Source organism: Chiloscyllium punctatum, chromosome 25, assembly GCF_047496795.1.
Source record: "Chiloscyllium punctatum isolate Juve2018m chromosome 25, sChiPun1.3, whole genome shotgun sequence".
In the NCBI taxonomy this organism is placed as follows: Eukaryota; Metazoa; Chordata; class Chondrichthyes; order Orectolobiformes; family Hemiscylliidae; genus Chiloscyllium; species Chiloscyllium punctatum.
This window is the reverse complement of record NC_092763.1, coordinates 20,894,284-20,911,126: the sequence shown is the minus strand read 5'-3', so window position 1 is coordinate 20,911,126 and position 16,843 is coordinate 20,894,284. Positions and strand designations below refer to the sequence as shown.

The following is a 16,843-nucleotide window of genomic DNA, read 5'->3' as shown; positions in this document are numbered from 1 at the left end:
AATAGGGAGGCAGGTGGCCCCCGTTATTTGTAGTAATTAGGGAGGCAGGTGGCTCCCGACATTTGTAGTAATTAGGGAGGCAGGTGGCCCCCGATATTTGTATAATTAGTGAGGCAGGTGGCCCCTGATATTTGTAGTAATTAGGGAGGCAGGTTGCCCCCGATATTTGTTGTAATTAGGGAGGCAGGTGTCCCCCGATATTTGGAGTAATTAGTGAGGCAGGTGGCCCCCGATATTTGTAGTATTTAGGGAGGCAGGTGGCCCTCGATATTTGTAGTAATTAGGGTGGCAGGTAGCCCCCGATATTTGTAGTAATTAGTGAGGCAGGTGGCCCCCGATATTTGTAGTAATTAGGGAGGCAGGTTGCCCCCGATATTTGTTGTAATTAGGGAGGGAGGTGGCCCCCGACATTTGGAGTAATTAGTGAGGCAGATGGCCCCGATATTTGGAGTAATTAGGGAGGCAAGTGGCCCCCGATATTTGTAGTAATTAGGGAGGCAGGTGGCCCCCGATATTTGTAGTAATTAGGGAGGCAGGTGGCCCCCGATATTTGTAGTAATTAGGGAGGCAGGTGGCCCTGGATATTTGTAGTAATTAGGGAGGCAGGTGGCCCCGATATTTGTAGTAATTAGGGAGGCAGGTGGCCCCCGATATTTGTAGTAATTAGGGAGGCAAGTGGCCCCCGATAATTGTTGTAATTAGGGAGGCAGGTAGCCCCCGATATTTGTAGTAATTAGGGAGGCAAGTGGCCCCCGATATTTGTTGTAATTAGTGAGGCAGGTAGCCCCCGATATTTGTAGTAATTAGGGAGGCAGGTGGCTCCCGATATTTGTAGTAATTAGGGAGGCAGGTGGCCCCCGATATTTGTAGTAATTAGGGAGGCAGGTGGCCCCCGATATTTGAAGTAATTAGTGAGGCAGGTAGCCCCCGATATTTGTAGTAATTAGGGAGGCAGGTGGCCCCCGATATTTGTAGTAATTAGGGAGGCAGGTGGCCCCCGATATTTGTCGTAATTAGGGAGGCAGGTGGCCCCCGATATTTGTAGTAATTAGGGAGGCAGGTGGCTCCCGATATTTGTAGTAATTAGGGAGGCAGGTGGCCCCCGACATTTGTAGTAATTAGGGAGGCAGGTGGCCCCCGATATTTGGAGTAATTCGGCAGGCAGGTGGCCCCCGATATTTGTAGTAATTAGTGAGGCAGGTGGCCCACGATATTGGTAGCAATTAGTGAGGCAGGTGGCCCCAGATATTTGTAGTAATTAGGGAGGCAGGTGGCCCCCGACATTTGTAGTAATTAGTGAGGCAGGTGGCCCCCGTCATTTGCAGTAATTACACAGGCAGGTGGCACCCGATATTTGTAGTAATTAGTGAGGCAGGTGGCCCCCGATATTTGTAGTAATTAGGGAGGCAGGTGGTCCCCGATATTTGTAGTAATTAGGGAGGCAGGTGGCCCCCGATATTTGTAGTAATTAGTGAGGCAGGTGGCCCCCGATATTTGTAGTAATTAGGGAGGCAGGTGGCCCCCGATATTTTTAGTAATTAGGGAGGCAGGTGGCTCCCGATATTTGTAGTAATTAGGGAGGCAGGTGGCCCCCGATATTTGTAGTAATTAGGGAGGCAGGTGGCCCCCGATATTTGGAGTAATTAGTGAGGCAGGTGGCCCCCGATATTTGTAGTAATTAGGAAGGCAGGTGGCCCCCGATATTTGTAGTAATTAGGGAGGCAGGTGGCTCCCGATATTTGTAGTAATTAGGGAGGCAGGTGGCCCCCGATATTTGTAGTAATTAGGGAGGCAGGTGGCCCCCGATATTTGGAGTAATTAGTGAGGCAGGTGGCCCCCGACATTTGCAGTAATTAGGGAGGCAGGTGGCCCCCGATATTTGTAGTAATTAGGGAGGCAGGTGGCCCCCGATATTTGGAGTAATTAGTGAGGCAGGTGGCCCCCGATATTTGGAGTAATTAGTGAGGCAGGTGGCCCACGATATTGGTAGCAATTAGTGAGGCAGGTGGCCCACGATATTTGTAGTAATTAGTGAGGCAGGTGGCCCCCGATATTTGAAGTAATTAGGGAGGCAGATGGCCCCCGACATTTGTAGTAATTAGAGAGGCAGGTGGCCCCCGATATTTGTAGTAATTAGGGAGGCAGTTGGTCCCCGATACTTGTACTAAATAGGGAGGCAGGTGGCCCCCGTTATTTGTAGTAATTCGGGAGGCAGGTGGCCCCCGACATTTGTAGTAATTAGGGAGGCAGGTAGCCCCCGATATTTGTAGTAATTAGGGAGGCAGGTGGCTCCCGACATTTGTAGTAATTAGGGAGGCAGGTGGACACCGATATTTGGAGTAATTAGTGAGGCAGGTGGCCCCCGATATTTGTATAATTAGGGAGGCAGGTGGTCCCCGATATTTGGAGTAATTAGTGAGGCAGGTGGCCCCCGATATTTGTAGTATTTAGGGAGGCAGGTGGCCCCCGATATTTGTAGTAATTAGGGTGGCAGGTAGCCCCCGATATTTGGAGTAATTAGTAAGGCAGGTGGCCCCCGATATTTGTAGTAATTAGGGAGGCAGGTGGTCCCCGATATTTGTAGTAATTAGGGAGGCAGATGGCCCCCGATATTTGTTGTAATTAGGGAGGCAGGTGGCCCCCGATATTTGGAGTAATTAGGGAGGCAAGTGGCCCCCGATATTTGTAGTAATTAGGGAGGCAGTTGGCCCCGACATTTGTAGTAATTAGTGAGGCAGGTGGCCCCCGATATTTGTAGTAATTAGGGAGGCAGGTGGCCCCCGATATTTGTAGTAATTCGGGAGGCAGGTGGCCCACGATATTTGTCGCAATTAGGGAGGCAGGTGGCCCCCGATATTTGTAGTAATTAGGGAGGCAGGTGGCCCCCGACATTTGTTGTAATTAGGGAGGCAGGTGGCCCACGATATTTGTAGTAATTAGTGAGGCAGGTGGTCCCCGATATTTGTAGTAATTAGTGAGGCAGGTGGTCCCCGATATTTGTAGTAATTAGGGAGGCAGGTGGCCCACGATATTTGTCGCAATTAGGGAGGCAGGTGGCCCACGACATTTGTCGTAATTAGGGAGGCAGGTGGCCCCCGATATTTGTAGTAATTAGGGAGGCAAGTGGCCCCCGACATTTGTTGTAATTAGGGAGGCAGGTGGCCCCCGATATTTGTCGCAATTAGGGAGGCAGGTGGCCCACGACATTTGTCGTAATTAGGGAGGCAGGTGGCCCCCGATATTTGTAGTAATTAGGGAGGCAAGTGGCCCCCGACATTTGTTGTAATTAGGGAGGCAGGTGGTCCCCGATATTTGGAGTAATTAGGGAGGCAAGTGGCCCCCGATATTTATAGTAATTAGGGAGGCAAGTGGCCCCCGATATTTGTAGTAATTAGGGAGGCAGGTGGCCCCCGATATTTGTAGTAATTAGGGAGGCAGGTGGCCCCCGACATTTGTTGTAATTAGGGAGGCAGGTGGCCCACGATATTTGTCGCAATTAGGGAGGCAGGTGGCCCACGACATTTGTCGTAATTAGGGAGGCAGGTGGCCCCCGATATTTGTAGTAATTAGGGAGGCAAGTGGCCCCCGACATTTGTAGTAATTAGGGAGGCAGGTGGTCCCCGATATTTGGAGTAATTAGGGAGGCAAGTGGCCCCCGATATTTATAGTAATTAGGGAGGCAAGTGGCCCCCGATATTTGTAGTAATTAGGGAGGCAGGTGGCCCCCGATATTTGTAGTAATTAGGGAGGCAGGTGTCCCCGACATTTGTTGTAATTAGGGAGGCAGGTGGCCCACGATATTTGTAGTAATTAGGGAGGCAGGTGTCCCCGACATTTGTTGTAATTAGGGAGGCAGGTGGCCCACGACATTTGTAGTAATTAGGGAGGCAGGTGGCCCACGACATTTGTCGTAATTAGGGAGGCAGGTGGCCCACGATATTTGTAGTAATTAGGGAGGCAGGTGGCCCACGATATTTGTAGTAATTCGGGAGGCAGGTGGCCCCCGACATTTGTTGTAATTAGGGAGGCAGGTGGCCCACGATATTTGTAGTAATTCGGGAGGCAGGTGGCCCCCGATATTTGTTGTAATTAGGGAGGCAGGTGGCCCACGACATTTGTAGTAATTAGGGAGGCAGGTGGCCCACGACATTTGTCGTAATTAGGGAGGCAGGTGGCCCCCGATATTTGTAGTAATTAGGGAGGCAGGTGGCCCCCAATATTTGTAGTAATTAGGGAGGCAGGTGGCCCCGATATTTGTAGTAATTAGGGAGGCAAGTGGCCCCCGACATTTGTAGTAATTAGGGAGGCAGGTGGTCCCCGATATTTGGAGTAATTCGGGAGGCAAGTGGCCCCCGATATTTATAGTAATTAGGGAGGCAAGTGGCCCCCGATATTTGTAGTAATTAGGGAGGCAGGTGGCCCCCGATATTTGTAGTAATTAGGGAGGCAAGTGGCCCCCAATATTTGTAGTAATTAGGGCGGCAGGTGTCCCCCGATATTTGTAAGAATTGGGAAGGCAGGTGGCCCCCGACATTTGTAGTAATTAGGGAGGCAGGTGGTCCCCGATATTTGGAGTAATTAGGGAGGCAGGTGGTCCCCGATATTTGTAGTAATTAGGGAGGCAGGTGGCCCCCGATATTTGTAGTAATTAGGGAGGCAGGTGGCCCCCAATATTTGTAGTAATTAGGGAGGCAGGTGTCCCCCGATATTTGTAAGAATTGGGAAGGCAGGTGGCCCCCGACATTTGTAGTAATTAGGGAGGCAGGTGGTCCCCGATATTTGGAGTAATTAGGGAGGCAAGTGGCCCCCGATATTTGTAGTAATTAGGGAGGCAAGTGGCCCCCGATATTTGTAGTAATTAGGGAGGCAGGTGGCCCCCGATATTTGTAGTAATTAGGGAGGCAAGTGGCCCCCAATATTTGTAGTAATTAGGGAGGCAGGTGTCCCCCGATATTTGTAAGAATTGGGAAGGCAGGTGGCCCCCGACATTTGTAGTAATTAGAGAGGCAGTTGGCCCCGATATTTGTAGTAATTAGGGAGGCAAGTGGCCCCCGCTATTTGTAGTAATTACTGATGCAGGTGGCCCCCGATATTTGAAGTAATTAGGGAGGCACATGGCCCCCGACATTTGTAGTAATTAGTGAGGCAGGTGGCCCCCGACATTTGTAGTAATTAGGGAGTCAGGTGACCCCCGATATTTGTAGTAATTAGTGAGGCAGGTGGCCCCCGATATTTGTAGTAATTAGGGAGGCAGGTGGCCCCCGATATTTGTAGTAATTAGGGAGGCAGGTGGCCCCCGATAATTGGAGTAATTAGTGAGGCAGGTGGCCCCCGATATTTGTAGTAATTAGGGAGGCAGGTAGCCCCCGATAATTGGAGTAATTAGTGAGGCAGGTGGCCCCCGATATTGGTAGCAATTAGTGAGGCAGGTGGCCCCCGATATTTGTAGTAATTAGGGAGTCAGGTGGCCCCCGATATTTGTAGTAATTAGGGAGGCAGGTGGCCCCCGATATTTGTAGTAATTAGGGAGTCAGGTGGCCCCCGATATTTGTAGTAATTAGGGTGGCAGGTGTCCCCCAGTATTTGAAGTAATTATGGAGGCAGGTGGCCCCTGATATTTGAAGTAATTTGGGAGGCAAGTGGCCCCCGATATTCGATGCAATTATGGAGGCAGCTGGTCCTAATATTTGAAGTAATTAGTGCGGCAGGTGTCCCCCAATATTTGAAGAACTTATGGAGGCAATTGGCCCCTGATATTTGACGAACTTAGGGACGCAGTTGGTCCCCGATATTTGACGAAATTAGTGAGGCAGGTGTTCTCCGATATTTGAAGTAATTAGGGAGGCAGGTGACCCCCAATATTTGTAGTAATTATGGAGGTAGCTGGTCCCCGATATTTGGAGTAATTAGGGAGGCAGATGTCCCCCGATATTTGAAGTAATTTGGGAGACAGGTGGCCACCGATATTTGAATTTTTTGGGAGGCAGTTGGCCCCCGATAATTGAAGTAAGTGTTGGGAAGGAGTGTTGGGCTGAGCTGTTATCTTCACTTCGATATTTAATACTGAGCAGAGATGATTTATAATTTTAAGACCGTACCAATATCTAAATTCTGGTGTTAGCTCAACATGGTGGCACAGTGGTTAGCACTGCTACCTCACACCGCTAGAGACCCGGGTTCAATTCCCGCCTCAGGCGACTGACTGTGTGGAGTTTGCACATTCTCCCCGTGTCTGCGTGGGTTTCCTCCGGGTGCTCCGGTTTCCTCCTACAGTCCAAAGATGTGCAGGTCAGGTGAATTGGCCATGCTAAATTGCCCGTAGTGTTAGGTAAGGGGTAAATGTAGGGGTATGGGTGGGTTGCGCTTCGGCGGGTCGGTGTGGACCTTGTTTGGCCGAAGGGCCTGTTTCCACACTGTAAGTAATCTAATCTAATTAGCAAAAATTCAGTGTGGCTTGAAAGCTTTGTGTCATAATTTGGGGACAGCATTGCTCTCCAGCCAATATTCATTACCAATTTTTCTGCTCAAAATCACCATCTGGTTTCTGCACTTCATTCTAATCACTGTTAACTACACCTGTAGATCAGGTCATTTAATTAGGCACAAGGTTAATGTATATTTTTTAATGAATACAATACATTGCAGGCTATTCTAAATTTTAGATAATATTTTAGATAATATTGATAATTTTAGTCACAAAACTTCAAAGAGTTTTACATCCTAGCAAAGCTAGTTTTATAAAATTTATTAAGCTAGGTTTGCTTAATTCGCCTGGGTTTTTACATATAAAGTAAGAAAATAACAGATTGGAAGGGAATCTCTACTGCAGAGTTTAAAATGGACGAGCTTTTTACCAGTATGGGCAATATATTTACTCCAGTGGGCTATTTGAGTTTGATTAATTTGAGAATTATTTATTTCGAAATTCCTCTTATGGCTTCTAGCCTGCTGAAGAGCATAAATTATGGCCACAAATAGGGTACTCCCTCGATGCTCAAACCAGAATATGGGTGACCTCTACTGGATTAGCTTGTGTTATGTTTTTGCTGCTCCCTATTTTAATTGATTATATGTATATTGTATATACTTATATACAAAGAGGAAATGGTTTATACTTTATTACAATGGGCACTCCGTGGTCTGCAACCTTGCAAGGGGGGGCAGATGACAAACATCGAACTTGCCCTGCTGTGTGGACTTGCCATTGCTAGCATTGGTGCACAAGAAGGTACAGTTTACCTGTGCGATCCTGAGCAAACAGAGACTGTGTACCAACTATGCCAGGAAGATGTCCTTGTGTGCCGAAAGACTGAATGTTACCAAGAATGACTATTGCAGTGGTCAACTGCATCAAGAAGATTAACAGTTCATTTACAGAACAAGTTTGAATGATCTTTACCCTGTAAAAGTGTTGTGTGCCAGTTTGATTGCATTTGTACTATGGGCATCCCTGGGAAGCCTTGTCCCCTTTCAGATATTATCACATAGTAAAAGAGACAAAGGGGGGATGTTATCCTTCACTAACAATTTGTTTCTAGAAACCCATAATTACATTTTTGGAGTGGATGAAGTAGTTTGTTACACCCTTACTTCAGCAAGAGACTCCCTGACCCCTTTTATCCTTCCAAATCCTAACATGGGGGTATGGAATAGTACTAACGTAGTTACAGGACGAAATATCTCTTTTAGTTATTATCTATCCCCACTTGCTACTTGTTTATGGACTTGCTCCAATAAATCCGCAATATCCTATCCAAATTGCTACAATGGTAAGGGATGGGGGTGCATTTATGTAAGAGTGCCTAAAATTATTCCCTGTGCTGTAATTAAATGTATTAGTCATCACTGCTTTTCTGAAGGGCCTCACATCTCATGTGTGTGCCTTAATGAAAAATGTGTCCCTGTTACTACTGGAATTCAAATTCGATGTGGAGAGGATACCAACACCCACCTTCATTACGATACCCCAAATGGCACTAATATTTTCCCAATTATTGGATGGGTAGAATGATTTTGGGATGTCGACCATGTTTCTCCTCACCTCATTAGATTAGATGATTTTCACCCTCAGCCCCCAGGACCAAATTATGTAATCATGGACTATCCACACACTCTAGGAAGTCACAAAGATAGGCCCACTTCTTATTGGGAAGGTCCCTCCATTATCTATACTAAACCTGGATATTAATTTTTTTCAGTTATAATAAGGCATCTAACTACCTTGTCCTAAATAAAGCAAGTACTCCTCGTGCCGGAGCTGTAGGAACACTATTTCCAACTACTGTTCCCTGTCCAATTACCTGGCAACAAGCTCATAATTCCCCTTTTTAAACAGTCAGTTTCTCCTGTCTTCTATGCAGAATGGAAGAATCCAAAGGCCATATCAAGCATATGTGGCTCTTAGCGTTCTTTCATTAGGAGGGTCTTCAGGCATTATTAGTCATCAAAACCATAATCATTTCATTTGCGGACTCACGATTTTGGGAAATGAGACAAGTGCTGCCTTAATAGAAATTAGGGACATGCATTCAGAATTGCGCCTATTTGCCCAACAAAACGATTACATACTTGTGAAGGAAGTTGAATTTTGCGCTATAGTTAGAGAAAAATGCATTATGGGGGTCACTGATCTTATCGGAAACATTACTAGACATATTGATAATATTCGTACTTTTGTCAACCAAATGAACGAAGGTGCAGGATTGGGAGATTGGGGTTTTGGCTCATGGTACAACTGGCTAATGAATATGTCCATGTATGGTGCTATTGGTTTAATTGGTCTTTTTGTTGGTATTGTTATAGTTAAGTGTACTATTGCTAAAATATTAACTTCTATTGACAATATTGGCTCCACCCAGAAAATGCTTCTTCTCCACTTCGATGAAGATGAGGAAACACCATTGCCTGCCCTTGGTTCCTCTTCAGAGGAAGAGGAAGTAAAATAGTCTTTTGCTGGCATCAAATTGGAATAATTTGATCCATGCCTTTATGATATGGTCATGAAATGACCAAAGGGGGGCAATGAGGATCTAAAATTTGATTTTAGGTTATTACTAGAAGCAAAAAGTATATGTGGATTTTTACTAACCACAAAATGGTTTTTCAATTTAAAAGAATACTATAAAAATGCCTGAGAATAGTGATTGAACCCTATGAACTTATACTGCTGATTTGCAGAATTAAGCTGAAATTCAAAAATAAGGGGACAATAGAGTTTTCATGAAATGAATACTGACACTTTAATTGATCATTTGAACTAACTTTGAACTGCACCATGGCATGACAATTTATGTAAATAAGATTTATTTTCCAAGGAATTACCTTTGGATTAGCCTGTTGTCAATCTTGTGACCATATTACAGTTGATTGTACTTTTCTTGTAATTAAGAACCCTTTCCCAGGAAATATCATTGGATTAACTTGTGTCAATCATGTCACCTGTGATTGGTCTTTCTTGAATTAAAGCTGTCCTATCTCTTAAAAAAACATGTAAATAATGTGTAATTTTCAAATGTAACTACGCAACTTCACCACAGAACACAGAAGCTTTAATCTCTGTGTTGCTGGATAGAATTGCGTCAAGGTATCTTAATTCAATAAACTAATGACCCTTGCTTTTTGAACAGACCATATTCATTGATTCTTTTGACCAATCTCGAACCAAGAGGCCCCTGATCCATTCATAACCTTACCCATGTAATCAAAAGGATTAACTGGTTCAATAAAGGTGAAACAGTGACCCTGGTTATATTGAAATGGAATGGAAAATTGACGTATAATACTGAAACACATTTTCCAGATCCAATCTGCAATCTCACTCTGAATGATGGATGTTTTGAAATCGTTAATACAACATGGCTGCAGGCAAACAATGAATCTTGTCCAAATGGATCAGAAATCTCCATTCCTCAGCAGGGCCCGAGTGAGCAATACTGGGAGTAAGTAAATGCGGTAGATAGCTGCACTGATAACTTGCACAGCTGGGCCAGTAACTCCTCTTGGGATGGTTAGTTTGTTTATATGTGTTTAATGAGAGAGAAGTTGTTTCATTTTGATTGAGGTATTGTTTACATTGTACATTACAAAATAGCATAATGGGAAGGAAACTTTTACTATTTAACATCCCTCTGGTTTCTAAGCACTGTAACTTTGACATTATTTATAAAGCAGTACATTTTTCTTTGTTTTCTTGCTCATCATGGAAAATACTCATGACCAGAATTCCTAAACATGAAATGGTTAGAATCATCTGTGACTGATGTTCCTTTCTCTGTTTTTATTTGTGATAAGTTATTCCTTTAACATACAGTCCTGAGAACTGGATTTAGGTTAACTGTCTGGAGGCAGATATCATGTTTAGCTGGATTCATTGGAAGACATAGTGACTAAACCAGAGAGGTTTTACAATGCATTGTGAAGCAGTCAGTGAAGCATTGTCAGAAACTCTTTCACATCAAATCAGCTCTGCAGGGAATCTCATCAATTTGTTTGAACAAAGCTTTACATTGAAAAATATCAATATCCCATAGGAAAAAAAGGTCATACAGAATATCAAACTTCAAAATTATTTCTGAGTGCAAGAATCAAAGCTTCTATAAAACAAAAAATTATTTAGATATTACACAACTCTATGTTTGACAAATACATTGATGCACTATGTCTAAAAACATGTGTGCAATGAAGAGTGTCCTTACTTACTACATGTTTTTGTTCTTATTTTCTGTAGTAAAGCAGTTTTACGCCGTTCCAGTTCAATAGATGAGACGGGGGAGATAATCTGGTATTTAGCCCTCTGCCTGCTTCTTGCCTGGCTAATAGTTGGGGCAGCATTATCAAAAGGAATCAAATCTTCAGGAAAGGTAAATGATTGGTGATAAACAGAGTTAAAATTAACAACAAAGTGTAGATTTCAGTAACAGTGAAACTAGAAAATATAAAAAGAAATTTTAAAGTGTCTGGTTTATCTCCCAGGTGATGTTAACAGTGTCTCTGGGAAATGGGAGATTCATAGTTCATCAACACTTCAGGCCTGAGGGAGATCTGAAGACTTTTCTCCTGGGGGAAAGAACAGCAACTTCCCCAAACCCCTGCAATGTGTCCCTCATTCTAGGAGTTTACTCACTGATACAGGAACTTTGGGGGAATTTCTAATTGCAGTGGAAGGCTATGCAGGACTGAGGGAAGGGATTGAGCAGATTAGGGTTAGAGTTTTATTTGAGTGAAATGAGGTTTGTTTGGACATGAGGATGGGACTGAGACCTGAGGAACAATCATTGGGTGAAAACAATAAAATGCTGGTAATGCTCAACAGCTTGTGAAGCACCTGTCAAGACAAACCGAGCTAATCTTTCACTTCCATGGACTTTCATCTGACCGAAAGAAATAAATAGCAGTTTAAGAGGTTTCTTCAGACAATGAACATGGGGAATATGGGTCAGTAAACAAAAGAAGATTCTGTGATAGGGTTGAGGACAACAGAGGTTAACTAACAAAGCTATGACCTTCATCCCCGTTGTATTGTTGGATAGGTTCCAAACCAAGGAGCAAATGTAATTTTAAGGCTGTTAGAAGATATCACAACATGTGACATTCCAGTATAATGTGCCTTTAGTAGTTATTAATGTTGAAGGAAAAAGCAGCAGTTACTGTGGGTGGAATCTGTTAGTGACATGAGCAGCCTGTGCCATGGTGAAATTTAATGCAGAATCAGGTGAGAAATCTGACAAGGTCCATCTCGATGTCAGGAACAACTTGCTGTGCCTTTTATGTACCTGCCCAGTGAGGAGGTGAGTCTCTTGGGTAAGAATTACCTTCAATTGATTATTTTCATTGTTTAATTTCTGTTTATTATGTCTATAGGTTTAGCACTCTTTAAATAGGCACATTATATCAAGGTTTCACAAACCAAAGTCTCAAGATGCAAACCCTGTAAACTAGATGAAAACGCGATCCCTGCGTATATCCTCCATGTCACTATTCCTCTTCAGTTTGTCATCTGTTCCCTTCCATGCACTGATGAGAATCCATTTAGTTTGCCATTTGGTTGGATAATATTGTCTTTATTCCAAGGGGAATAAGGTATAAAAGTAGACAAGTCTTGCTACAAAGGTACAGCAGCTACTGTTTTGGTCTCCTTAATTAGAGGGTGTATTTGTACTGGAGAAAGTTCAGTGAACTTCTCTGCATTAATTCCTTTGAAAATATCTTATTACAATATAAGTTTGAGCCTGTACTCACAGGAATTTAGGACATCGAGAAATGATCTTCAAAGATTCTGAATGGTCTTAGAAAGCTTTATCTTCTCAGAGAATCTCGAACAGGAAGCACAGTTACAAAATAAGGTGTCACCGAATGAGGTAGAAATGAAGAGGAATCTTTTCTATCAGAGTATTTTTAATCTTTCAAATACTCTTCCTCCAAAAGCAGTAGAGATTGGTTCATTGAATATATTCAAGGCAGAGTTTGACAAATTATTGACGTACAAAAGAGTCAAAGGTTCTGGAGAGGGCAAGTGTCGGGGCAATCAGGCAGGAAAGGAAACGTATGGTTAGCACCTGATCAGCCAGAATCTTATTGCATGGTGGGGCCGCATGGCCTCTTACTGCTTTGAGATTTTATTTTCTTCTGTTGTACCAGTAATACAGGAAAATCTAACAAGCTTCACTCCATGCTCAGATGGTTTATTTCACTGCGACGTTCCCTTACGTGGTTCTGACCATACTCCTGATTCGAGGGGTTACCCTGGAGGGAGCTTTTAAAGGAATTGAATTCTACATCGGAAGCCAGTCAGACTTCTCCAGACTGGCTGATGCTGAGGTAAATACAGCAATATGAATTATTGAGTCTCATTAGTATTTTTAGTTGAATCAATTCATGCCTCAGCACATTTACTTTGTTAGCTTGTCATCATCAGTTTAAAATCAATGTGTCACTTTTGAGTCCTTAATTCAATTCTTGAAAATTTTTAACAAAGCTTGTGATGAATTCAAAGAGTCAGTTTAAGGTCATTATCATCCTTCCATTAACAGGAAAAAGGGTCAGGCATCAGCTATGATGGAAGAGAGGTCGGAAATTAATGAGGAATGGTGATAGGGATTGGAATGCAATAGAATTCCTCTTTCATGCCTCCTTCTTTCTGAAATCTTGGAACTGATTCAGGTCTAAGAATTTCAGGTGAAATGCCTCATTGACCTACAAAGCAAATACTGACCCACATCTTGCTGTATCAGGGCAATAGAAAGGGCCACTTTGGATGAGCCTTGTCCTTATCTATTCCATGTCAATGAGATTTGGTGCTGCAAGTGTCTGGAAGTGGGAGATGGAAACAAAAGAACATTGTCTACATCTGAAGTCTACATGGGAGTGAACATTGGAAAGTAATTGATTATATCCTGAACCAGTCAGATTATTGTATTTGGAAATATAGCAATTGAGTGGGTGACTTCCATGCTATGACTCCATTCTTCTAGTAGGTAGTTTAAGTGCCAGAGATTGTGACTGGTAGTAAGTAAATGCTTGGCACGTCATTAAAGGCTCCTTCAGTGTAATGTTCCTTGAAATAAATCTCTGAGGTGATTCAGTCTACAGAGTAAGGACAGAAACGTCACTGTGCCCAGTGAATACAAATAGGCAGACTGGGCAACACGACCTTTGTGAAGCTGACAGTGTCTTAATGCATACCAGATAATGATGGCTGGTATTTTGTATTCAGTCCAAAGATACTGCAGCATTTGCAAATAGATAATCATGAACACTATTTATCGCTCAATTATTCTGACAGCAATTGGATTTTGATTTCTATTTATTTCATTTATCCACTGTTTACATAATCCAAATTAATCCTATGCCTGGAGCTTATAGTCTAGTTTTACTAGTTCCTGTTGAGATTGAAATGGTTAAGTTGCTGTCATATTACTACAATTTGAAAGTGAATCATTATTTATGATGAAAGGTGTCCTTTGTTGTTAATTTCATGAAAAGAATGGAGTTAACTGGGGTCAGTCTCATGCTGCAAATGAGTCAGTGACTGAAGACCATGGCTGGTGGAAGAGTATACTATCATTTCTTCCATAGCGCAATAGTCACGTACTGTGTGACCTTGCGTTATGCAAGAATCGTGCAACATAAATAGCACTTAAAGTGTTGCCGATGTCATTGCGTAATTGCCAGCACACATTTTAAAAGGTTGCACTTTAGAAATAGTGTCCCCATTCATCAATCACGTCACGACTAATTTGTGTTGATGAAACTAATTTGTGATGTTATATCACAAAGACATGTATCAGACATCTCAGAGGGAATTTGACTGTAAATGATCGACAGTAATGATGACTGTCCTGTTTAAGGAGAGTTACTGTTGACCAGAGGGAGTTACTTTGCTCAATTCACCATGGATTTACGATACGAGTTCTCATTATTTTCACAATTAATGTCATTTTATCTGTTGTACATGTTTGTGTTTAATTTCTCTCCAGACACTACTTCTATTTTCTATTTTCCAGGTCTGGAAAGATGCTGCAACTCAAATTTTCTTTTCTATCTCAGTGGGTTGGGGAAGTTTAGTAACACTGTCATCCTACAACAAGTTCCACAATAACTGCTACAGAGATACCATCATTGTCTGTGTTGTTAATTGTGCTACGAGTGTGTTTGCTGGATTTGTCGTCTTCTCCATCCTGGGACACATGGCTCACATGCAAGATAAGCCTGTTTCAGAGGTTGCCCAGTCAGGTAAACTAGAGCTGTTAAAATTGTCAAGGGTCAGACAGCTTTAATGTTCTCTCTGAAGTGATTCAACCCAACATTCCAGTGATTCCAGTGTCTCGACACAGTAATCAATCCTCAGATCCAAATTGATAACCAGGCTCTGAAGAACGACACATTGCCATGATGTTTGGTTATACTGAACAGGCATTGGATCTGAATAATGCAATGGAATGCCTGGGGTTGGATCTGAATAATGCAATGGAATGCCTGGGGTTGAACCTTAATTCTTAAAAGTGAGCTTTTGAAATAATCACAAAATAGTAAATCTCAAAGCACTCAGAGTTAACATTATAATCCACTGTAAGATTTGTTATTTACCTTAGAATTACATTTCATATGAGCCACATTTTATATTTTATGAAGAAAATTTTGAAAGAATTACACAATATCATGTTTCTAGGTGAATCAGAGACAGTCTTTATTTATTGATGACATTAGTTACTGGTCATATTATGCACTCAAATAGTAAATTTGGTGATAGTACATTTTTAAATATGTTTAATATGAAGAGCAAGAGACATGGAAATGTTTTGTGCTAAGCCACTTGTATCGGTTGATGATGCTGTGATAAGTAATTAATGACCAGGTAAAGTTACAATAAAACACAGTTCACACACCAGTCTGATTACTCCAATAGCCTGAGCACTGAGTGGTTTGACAGCCTCAACCGAGGCAGGAACATAGGAACAGGGGTAGGCCACTCAGTCTGTCTAGTCTGCCTCACCACACTATGCAATAATGAAGGGTCGAACACTTCAATGCCTTTTACTCCATCCATTCCCTGACCTTGTACACCACTGAGAATCAGAAATATATCAATCTCAACCTTAAATCTACTCAAATCTTGACCTCCACAGTCCTCCGTGCTGGACAATTCCAATGTTTCACAACCCTCTGAATAAACTAATTTCTCCTCATCTTGGCCCTAAGTTTTGAATTGTGGCCCCTGGTTTTAGATTCTGCAGACAGAGGAAATATCTTACCTGCAATTACTCTGTTATTTTCTTTAACTAAGTTGTAAATTTCAATGCAATTGCCTCTCATTCTATGAAACTCTAGAGAAAAAAGGCCCAGTTTTCCCAATCTTTCTTCATAGGACAGTTCTACCATCCCAGGAGCAAGTCTGCTGAACATTTGTTGCACTCCCTCTAAGGCAATGACATCTTTCCTGAGAAAAAGTGACCAAACTGTGCACAGTTTCCAGGTGTGGCCTAACCAAGCTGCTATACAATTGAAACAAGACTTCACTATCCCTGTACTCAAATCCTCTTGCAATAAAGGATGACATTCCATGAGGCTTCCTAATAGCTTGCTGCACACACATGTTAACCCTCAGTGACTTAGCAACAAGGAGACTGAGGTCTCTTTGTACAACTACACTTTACAATCCCCAACCATTTAAGAAACACTCTAAATTGTCTGTTCAATTATTTCTCCCCATTCCCTACTCTCCAACGTTATTCCCTGCTTTAAAATGCCAGTTTCACCAACGTATCAGAGAGATTCCTTTTTTGCCTAGATTGCAAATGTCACTCTGAACTCAGTGTTCACTGCTTCTAAATAATATAACTTCTTAATTGAGAGTGATTAATATAGCTAGCATTTTGTATTGTAAACATGTATCAGCACATCATTGAACTTTGGTGACATGAATAGTTTTGTAAATGTTGGCTAATATTAGCAATTGTAATCAATTAAATGGATTTAAGTCAACAAGCAGTTGACAGCAACATTCATTGTGTCATTTCTATTCTATTCACTGTTCAGGTTTCGGTTTGGTCTTCATTGCCTACCCAGAGGCCCTTGCACAGTTGCCGTGGGCACCATTATGGTCTGTTTCATTTTTCTTCATGCTGCTCACTCTGGGAGTTGACACACAGTTTGCAGGTTTAGGTAAAAATGGCATTGCATCACTTAAACAAATGATTTCTGTTGAAGAAACTATGACAGTGTTGGGCAAAAAAAAAGTGCTGTTGGTGATATTAGTGGACAAATGCATAACATTTCTTTGTAGCAATTGTTCCCTCATTGTCTGAAAGAAGAATGCAGCTCTTAGTCTTAAATGATTAGCACCTGC

General features: G+C 42.4%; 1 protein-coding gene across 1 annotated transcript in view; it reads left to right on the top strand.

Annotated features, from left to right (window-relative positions):
* Nucleotides 1-16,843, top strand: part of LOC140495618 (sodium- and chloride-dependent neutral and basic amino acid transporter B(0+)-like) — an 83,397-nt gene that overhangs the window by 40,583 nt on the left and 25,971 nt on the right. The window contains exons 5-9 of the mRNA XM_072594617.1: nt 9,800-9,938; nt 10,727-10,859; nt 12,676-12,816; nt 14,502-14,730; nt 16,534-16,659. Coding sequence (XP_072450718.1) covers nt 9,800-9,938; nt 10,727-10,859; nt 12,676-12,816; nt 14,502-14,730; nt 16,534-16,659 — 768 coding nt within the window. The remainder of the gene's footprint in view (nt 1-9,799; nt 9,939-10,726; nt 10,860-12,675; nt 12,817-14,501; nt 14,731-16,533; nt 16,660-16,843) is intronic.